The sequence below is a fragment of the Cydia splendana genome, chromosome 14 (genome assembly GCF_910591565.1).
Source record: "Cydia splendana chromosome 14, ilCydSple1.2, whole genome shotgun sequence".
In the NCBI taxonomy this organism is placed as follows: Eukaryota; Metazoa; Arthropoda; class Insecta; order Lepidoptera; family Tortricidae; genus Cydia; species Cydia splendana.
In genome coordinates, this window is record NC_085973.1 from 17,854,157 (window position 1) to 17,863,101 (window position 8,945).

General features: G+C 40.0%; 1 protein-coding gene and 1 long non-coding RNA gene across 5 annotated transcripts in view; one reads left to right on the forward strand and one right to left on the reverse strand.

Annotated features, from left to right (window-relative positions):
• Nucleotides 1-6,110, forward strand: part of LOC134796690 (uncharacterized) — an 85,498-nt gene extending 79,388 nt beyond the window's left edge. For all 4 annotated transcript variants that reach the window (XM_063768858.1, XM_063768859.1, XM_063768857.1 and 1 more), the window contains 9 exons: nucleotides 579-1,212; nucleotides 1,704-1,844; nucleotides 2,040-2,199; nucleotides 2,737-2,846; nucleotides 3,156-3,375; nucleotides 3,897-4,017; nucleotides 4,380-4,534; nucleotides 5,137-5,281; nucleotides 5,870-6,110. In XM_063768858.1, coding sequence (XP_063624928.1) covers nucleotides 579-1,212; nucleotides 1,704-1,844; nucleotides 2,040-2,199; nucleotides 2,737-2,846; nucleotides 3,156-3,375; nucleotides 3,897-4,017; nucleotides 4,380-4,534; nucleotides 5,137-5,281; nucleotides 5,870-6,067 — 1,884 coding nt within the window. In that variant the 3' untranslated portion in view covers nucleotides 6,068-6,110. The remainder of the gene's footprint in view (nucleotides 1-578; nucleotides 1,213-1,703; nucleotides 1,845-2,039; nucleotides 2,200-2,736; nucleotides 2,847-3,155; nucleotides 3,376-3,896; nucleotides 4,018-4,379; nucleotides 4,535-5,136; nucleotides 5,282-5,869) is intronic.
• Nucleotides 6,111-7,526: 1,416 nt separating this feature from the next.
• Nucleotides 7,527-8,231, reverse strand: LOC134796675 (uncharacterized). The gene is made up of 2 exons (XR_010144986.1): nucleotides 7,876-8,231; nucleotides 7,527-7,645 (listed from the first exon to the last, which is right to left on the reverse strand). It is a non-coding gene; the product is annotated as an uncharacterized LOC134796675 (long non-coding RNA).
• Between the last annotated feature and the right edge of the window lie 714 nt (nucleotides 8,232-8,945).

Consider the following 8,945-nt stretch of genomic DNA (forward strand, 5'->3'; position numbering starts at 1 on the left):
ATCACGGAATAAAATGACGGCAGCTCTTTCCAGCGTCCCTGTAATTCTTTGATCTTTCCCACTGAGACAAAGAGCAGGTTACAATAGTTCCCAGCAATTAATGCCTTCCCACGGCAGCTTGCAATTATAATAACAACCGCGCTTGGGTTATCTGGAATGGGTTCTTGCAGTAGTTGCAGCGTAACAAGAAATTGATATACTGGATCATTGTTCTGTTTTTCGTCAACAGTCGTTGGCAATGTCGTGATTGTCTTCCTTACAGTTGCTGCATTAGCGTCTTTTCATTGAAAGTTACATTACGAGTGTTTCATTAACATTACAATACAATGCAGTGAATATTTTGTTTGAATATTACCATTTTACGACGCCATACATAGTTCACACACGATATCGAAGACGACTTTCGAAAGTCTCACATTCATTCTCTTTAATTATTTTGCACGTTAAGACATTTAGGAGAAATTACTTTCGTAAATTCTGTTTGATCATAAGCTCTTCATTCCAAGGTTTTCATTCCTTTATTGTGGTATTTATGTTACAATAGATTCCTAACCTAATTAAATCGCTTTTATTTTCAGTTTGAGTCCCACTCAAGACCAGATCTCAGAAGCCCACAGCAGTTAGAAAGAGAAGTCATCAGACAAAGATACCTGACAGACGACCGACGTGCTTCATCTCATCCTCACTTACTCGACGAGCCACGACAAAGACCTCAAGTAACCACACCTCAAATCCACGACAGATCAAGAAGAAATTCTCATGGAAATCTCCTCGAGGGCACATCTGTTGACAGTCCTCAACGAAATTGCGATGAGCGAGAATCAGATGACGGTGGGTTTAGAGCCCGATTAGCTCAAGATACAGCTCAAGGAAGATCAAGTTTCGAAGAACGTATCAGGACGAGCGGTAGATCTATAGAGTCTAACCGACAAGAGAAACAGGAGAGCTACAGAAAAACACCTGACAGTCACAAAGAAAGGAGAACCCCGGATTCAATCAGCCAAAGACAAAGAGAAGAAGCCTCGTCGTCAGCACAAATTGAAAGAGACGAAAGGGCTAGTCAGAAATCTGCTGATAGTGTTTACAATTCAAGTGGGAAAGCCGAACCTTACATTCCACAACCGTCGTCGTCGTCGAGACAGACACCGAACAGGATAGAAGATCTGAAAGCGCATGGGAGAAAGGGGGCTAACGGATCGGGTGCCAGTTCAGGTATGTCGTTACTTTACATTCGTTAACTCTGACAGATTGTGGGAGAATTTTGTATGGACAGACGCACAACAATAAGCTATTTACATTTATTGGCTCACTTAAAGCAGACCGTCAAATTGACTTTCTCTGAATTTATCGCTAGAGTTCCGCCCGGTAGATTCATTCAGTTAGTTTTAATTCTGGTATTAACTACCAAAACATAAGATACTTACCTAGTGAAGAATTAAAACTCTTAATGTTCAGTTGTCACTACAATGTACGTACGTTGTAACGCATGTTAAAAAGGACAAACTCAAAGTTCAGTCCTAATGAGTCTGATTTCAGAAAGAATTAATTTAATTTATCGACAAAGCTTCCTCTAAGAAAAAGTAATCAAGTCAAACCGTTTGTACAAAAAAATTGCAAACGTGCATCTACATTAGTGAGTCTTTCGCAAACGGACGTGTTCTGGACCTTTAAGAAGACTCTTCAGTCCAAATCTACGTTTACAGATTATGACAAGAATGGTGGGCAATCTTCGAATGTGGATTCAGGTCGCGGCAGCGCTGCATATTCGAGCGGACGACGGCCCGAGCCCGGCGCTGACGCCGCAGACTCGGATCGAGCACCGCCTGCGCAGCAGCAGCCGCAAGGTAGCCTTTTGACGCTTTTGTCCCCAAATCCATCTTCACGCCGATCTCTGTGTCTATAAAACTTGTCTATTTGTGTATTTTCTGGCTTTACGTCCACTCTTAACTGACAATTTGTAAACCTCATTGCAAATGCATAAGGTCTACCGATTAGAGTGTTCCAGTACATAATTCAAACACTATGTTTAAACATTCCAGCTGAGAACGAATGGGCAGACCTGGTTGAGTGCGAGCTGCGTCAGATCCTGGAGCCGAAACTGGCTGGCATGAGGCTGGACAGCTCGGCGAGCTCGCTGAGTTCAGTGACGCCGCCGCTGCCACCGCTGTCGCCAGCTTCAGACCACAATAAGAGGAATAGGTAAGAAAAGCATAGTAAAGTGCAGGAAAAACTGCCGAAAGTTACAGTCCTACCGATCAAAAAAGATACAAAAACAAGACTTGAATGAACTTTCTTACGTCGATTTCACTGAAGAGTGTATGATACTTTGATATGATCGGATCCAGTCTATAGTTCGTTTTTTTTGGCATTAGAAAGAACTTGAAAGAAGGTAAGCGATCTTGACATGTCTATTAATTGAAAAACGCTTTTTAAAAATCAGTAACTATTACTTAGAATCAGAATCAGAATCAGAACTTTTATTGATAAAATATAAGTATTTTATATTACTTATGAAAGCAGAAGAATATAAATGATCGTATTAGATTCATAATTGTTACATATTTGCCGTAACTTATTTTTAAAATGTGTTTTTCAATTAAAAGACACATCAAGATTGTTTACCTTATTTCTAATGCTAAAAAAAACGAACTATAGATGCTGCCTCCATCCTACGATATGGCATTGCCTTTGCATACATACAGACAAGATGCTTATTCTTGTTTATGGTTGTTACAGCTTGCCAGGACGAGAGTACTCTGACGATCGAAGACGTGGGAGAGATTCACCGCGTTGGCACTCACACAAGAAGCACTCTTCGAAAAGGGATCATCACTATAAAAAGCATCGTAAGCATTCATACAAATTTGATATGGCATCTAAGTTAAAGAATACCATTTTACTTAAATTTTCGACTAGATTTCAGCACCTATTTTGCTGAATAACCGAAAAGAAAGTGATTTCTGAAATAGCACCAGTTACATACGCAAAATTACACAGGACAGGTGGCCCTAAATATGTAAAAAAACGCGTCACTAAAGTTTATAAAGTCAAATACTTGCTCTACATGTTTCAGTCAACGTGATCGCCTCACGTGACAAACCTCCATGTTGAAGCAAAACGGGAATTACTTCTTCAATCCTTTTTTACCATTTCAGTGTTCGGCCTCGACACAACAGACATGACATCAACAACAACACGCAGCCTAGACCTCTCATCGCTGCTCGACGCGCGCACCGACAGCGACGCGTCTGGCGGGGATGCGAGAGCCATCCGTAGACAGTTGCGTGGTCTGGAGACCATGTACGCTGAGGTGCTGCAGCTGCTGGGTGTGAGGAAGCCGGCTAGCTTGGCTAAGCAGCCTACGTGGGAAGCAAGGTATGCTTTCAGTTCTCGATTGCTATGAGAAACAATAAGTAATTCTAAGATTTAAAAATAAAGAAAATGTGTTGTATTCGTTTGAAATTAAAATATATTTATGGTTTTTCTGATTAAGCCCCTTTCTTGGGTTGACTGTAAGAATTTGGTGCGTCATTACAGATGTGAGTAGTGAATCGAGAGTGGAATTTGGGAATGCACCCCACTCCTGCACATCCGCTTCAAACAAAAGGGAAATACTGCATGCTGTACGAGAAGGGCACCTTCTATTCAAGAAGGGGTTTTGGCTCAAGATATTAACACAATTCAAAAGTTCTGTGGTAAAGGTAGAGAGGGCCATTAGACAGTGCCCTCTCCAGACGAGTGTTAAGCCTGGGGATCGAAGTGATATTCGGAACTCCGTAAGCGCGACGAAGAAAGTGTTAACGCCATCTGATAGAATATTGTGATACGACGTTGAACAGTGACAGAGGAGACGCCCCAGTTCTATCAGTAATCTAACCTAATCCTGACTGTTTCAGACTGACGTCTAAGCGCCGGTATGGTAGCATGTCTTCCCTACCCTCAAGTTCAGTCAGCAGTCGTCCAGTTCGGGAAAAACGGCGAAGTTCCAATGAGAATAGGAAAAAACATGACATCAAGGTACCTACAGTCGCCATCATACATATCGGAGCGCCCAAGATGCCCACAAATATCTGAATACGCCTATTGCCAAGGAGTTAGAGTGCGTGTTCAGAATGTTCAGATATTTTTAAGCTCCTCGGCCGCTCCGATATATCTATGGCGACTGAGCTGTAATGTAATGTGATATAGTGTTTAAAACTTAATGTCGGACCATCATTCAAAGTTCAGATGTAGTGCATACTTATTTTTCATCTTATTTTCACGGAAACGTACGAACGTGTCTTGCTTTTCAGTCAGTCTCGGTACAAAAAGTACTGAGGTTCACTTAAATTGCACGACAAATACGAATATTAACCGTGTATCTACTGTATCTGTTACAGGGCATCAACAAGCGTTTCCAGCGTCTAGAGTCTCACGTGGTGACGTTGGCGCGCTCGGTGGCGCATCTCTCCAGCGAGATGCGGACCCAGCACCTCGTCATGCAGGAGATGGACGCCATCCGAGCGGAGATCACTGCGCTGCGGCATATGTATAAGTAAGTGATGATATGTAGAAATGAAGAAAAAGTTGAAAAACTCACTGTCTTGGGTGAGACCCGAACTCACGACTCCGAGATACCAGCCCAACTGCTCTAGAAACCGAGACTCCCGATGACAGCGAATACTTCCGTCATATCCTCTATATATGCGCCTTAGGGGGATGCCTAGCACCATCTACCGTATGAATATATCGTAATACCGTAAGAATATTATACTTCTTAGTGATTTTGATTGGAAAGATGAACAAAGTCTAAAGGTCGCTTCGGTCTAGAAAAAAGTAGATCAGAAAGCAGGGAAGAGAGCTCCACGCTCTGCACTGGCCACGTGACACTCAAGCATGTTCTACATTATTTATATTTTTACTTATTCCTACCTAGTCGCCTCCTAGCCTAGTCGGTAGTGATCCTGCCTATAAAACAGGAGATCCCGGGTTCGAATCCTGGTGATTATCACAAATATTTGTTCCTGAGTTATGGATGGATCATCGTCTAATACCCACAATACAACACATGCCTTACCTACTGAGCTTACTGTGGGACTAGATAGATCTGTGTTAAATTGTCCTTTAATATTTGTTTATTTATTTATTTGTCTACAGATCCCAGCAGTACCTCCGCACAGGTCAGCTGCCGCTGTCTGACCCGTTCTCCTTCAGCAACCCGGACCGAGTGAAGCGACTGACAAAGTTCTTCGGAGACGAGCCGCCGCTCATGAGACTGTTCCTTAAGAAGCTCGGATATGAGGTCATTAACTTTAAACTCGCTAAGTCTCACGCTCGGGTTTCAAAACTTACATAGTATAAACTATGTTCGCGTTTTATAAAGGCATGTAGCCAACCTGTAACCGTTGTTGTCTGTCTCTTTTGTACCTTTATTTGGTAAAAAGAGACACCAACATGGGTTTGGCTTATAACTCTTATAAGTTACACGCGACCCAGGAGGTCCTGATTTATCCTCTAGCCGCCCAGAGACCTATAAAAAGGTCTCCTGTTCCATTCTAATTTGAACTTTGTGTTGACAAAATAAAATTTCACTTTGCTTGGCAAGGTTTGACATATGGGCGGCTAGAGGTTATTATTAATACCTATTTATGTAGATTATGTAAAGATAAAATCAAATAGCATTGTACGGCAAGTCGTCAGATAATTAGAGATGAAGAACGTACTTACGTAAATAAATGACGTAGTTTGATTTTGCGGAAACTTCAAACGTGAGTGTGAATTAAGAAAAAAAAATTTCGTTTTCACCTGGACTCTTCAGGATCACTCTTAAATCTTGTACTTACCTACCATAAACAGAGTTTTTCAACAATAATTTTATTTTTATCAACAGAAATACGCAGCTCTGCTGGAAAAGGAGAAAGTCGGAGCAGCAGAGCTACCATACGTCGGAGAAGACAAACTTCGGGCCCTGGGGGTGCCCCTGGGGCCACGCATGCGGATACTGAAGGAGGCCGGGATACACCACGATATGCATCACATGTCGAGAGATGACCATCACAATACTACCACTACACTGGCTATAGTTTAAGTGGCATGTTGATAAGACGTCCAGTTGAATAGACCTAAACCATATTAGACTTGGTTGTCTATGGTCAACCAGTTGATGAGCCTAATGTTGAGCTACTAAACTTCGGGCCCTGGGGGTGCCCCTGGGGCCACGCATGCGGATACTAAAGGAGGCCGGGATACACCACGATATGCATCACATGTCGAGAGATGACCATCACAATACTAGCACTGCACTGGCTATAGTTTAAGTGGCATGTTGTCAACACATGGCTCTGCACACCGCCAAGGACAGAGCCACATGGAGAGAGATCGTGAGAGAGAAGGTGATTCATAAGGGAGGTCACGACCCTCTATACTGAGGATTACGACGCAAAGAGGTGTCAATACATCCTGACCGGCTACATGAAGGAATAAGGGAAGGAATGGAAAGATTCGCGAGATTCTGGTAGGCTTCCGTAGCTCAATTAGGAGAGCTAACGCACGGATTGCGGAGGTTGCGGGTTCAAGTCTTGCCGGAAGCGTAATTTTTCCATTTTTTCCTTTAATATAAAAATTCGGCTACATGAGTTGCATTCTGTCAACCAAGTCCATGGTCTATTCAACTGACCTGCTAGCATGAGATGCGTTCTCGCGTGCGACTCTATACATCTAGCGCGACTTCAAGCATGGACTCGCGCGCGAGAACGCAACTCATGCTAGCAGGTCAGTTGAATAGACGATGGACTTGGTTGACTTTAAGTAGCACACAATGGTGAAACATTTTGAAACTCGCTTTAGGTACGCTTGCCATTTTCCGCTACACATTTCTTAAAATTATATTTTTATAGGGTCGACGAAATTTTTGGTCGCTGTCGGATTAGTCCAGTTGAGGATCCTCGTAATGGATCGAAACATTGAGAGAAATTAGACCAAAAATTCCAAGTGACCCGTTATAAATATTGTTTTATGGGTATGCTATTTTTACTGAACATTAGCATGCGTAACCACGTAATTTTGAGATCATATCATAGGAAAGGAAAGGTAAGTAGGTCATTATATAAAGAGTGCAACGATAAACATCACACAACGAGTATTATTAACTAGCCTTACTATTGAGTTTAGTCTTTATTTAAATTTACTGTTTAGTTTATCTGCAGAACCCTGTCTTTACAAAAACATTTCTTGTCATTTTGTTATAACTACCTTGCTGGCTAATTTAATCTTACATTTTAATAAAATAAAAGATTTCATTTAGCAATCGTTCGCGCGTGCATTTCGCTCGTATTTGTTCGTGCATGTCTTGGCGCGAGCGAATGACATCATTTTGACATCAAAATGTAAATTCGAATTGGCCTCTTGGTTGATTTTTGTTTATATTTGCAACGTCATGTATTGTCTTGACTACCCTTGATACAAAAATTGCGTTTATTTTTGACCTTGACTTTCTCTTGTCACAGTTCTAGATCGTAAAAAGGATTTTGTAAATAAACTCAAAGAAAAATACTCCGCTTCACTTTATATTATTGTAAAACATCAATGTAAATTTTATTTTATAAACATAGATATAAAACATCGTAGACTAAATAAACTAAATAGTATTACTTTGTACATTTTACGCCTTAGAGGATATATCCAAACGGAGACGCCTTGTCTGTAATTTTCGGTACAAAAAGTCGGCCGATTTTTGCTGGGGAGGGGCACGTCAAATGTATACGTAGGCAACGTAACAATAGCCGTCAGATAAACGTCAGTCCATACAATGTGTATGACTTTTGGCCGCCTATTTTCGACAGAGGGGAACGCCTGTTAATGGCTACTCCGTTTGGTTATATCCTCTAAGTTTTACGCACTCTGCAATGGCATGCCAAAGAGATTATTTCGGTGTGTGTAAAATAAATAAAAGATCAACCTAGGAAGTCCAATATTCTTTTTCAAATGATAAGGGCATGGTCTCATGGTTTATAAAAACGAATAATGGGAAGCATGATGTACCTAAATTAAAAAAAATGCACACAGAGGCCATCTTCTTAAATTGGAACAAGTACTTCCTTAATCTGAATCAAAATACCAGTTGAGTTTCGAATTTGACATTTTTATTTAAGGTAGTTTTTTCCTAATATAATTTTCTGGCTGTAGAAAATTATAACATATAGCTGGTCAAGCAGATCTTGTCAGTAGAAATCCGCGGCAAATTTGAAAAATGTAGGCGCGAAGGGATATCATCCCATAGAAAATTTGAATTTCGCGCCTTTTTTTACTGACAAGATCTGCTTGACCAGCTATATCTACTTATTATTGGTAGTCACATTTAAGAGACGTTCTCATTTGTTATAAACGTAATACCTATTTGATAAAATGAAACTGTGTCCAATACAGTAGATTATTAAAAGTATAATTCAAATTTTGGTTCCAGTAGACAATACTGTTCAAAAAGTGATAAGCGTACAACGAATAATATAAGCTAATTACCTACTAATTAAAGTCGTTAAAAATTAAAGCGGTATTCTGTCAATAAAGACTCTAACTTCAACTACGCTCACATAAAATAATTACAATAAGATTTTGGGTATCCATACCGATGTAGAAAAGTGTACATACGTTTTTTTGTAAATATAATAATTAATAGTTACTTTATGTAGGTAAGTACCTAAATAACGACAATATTTCAATGTACTCAATAGACAATAACATTTTGTACATAATTTTGTAATAAAATCATTTTTTATATAATATCTGCTGTTTTTTTGTAACCTTTTTACTTAGTTGCTACTATAAATTTTATTTTGTATGTTTATAAAAATAATGTACCTAGATAAAAATAGATAGTCCAACTTTTTATCAATTTATAAAGTTAAAAGATATATTCATCATACAAAATAGTGACGAAAGTTGTTAGTATTTTTATACATCTCTTCTTT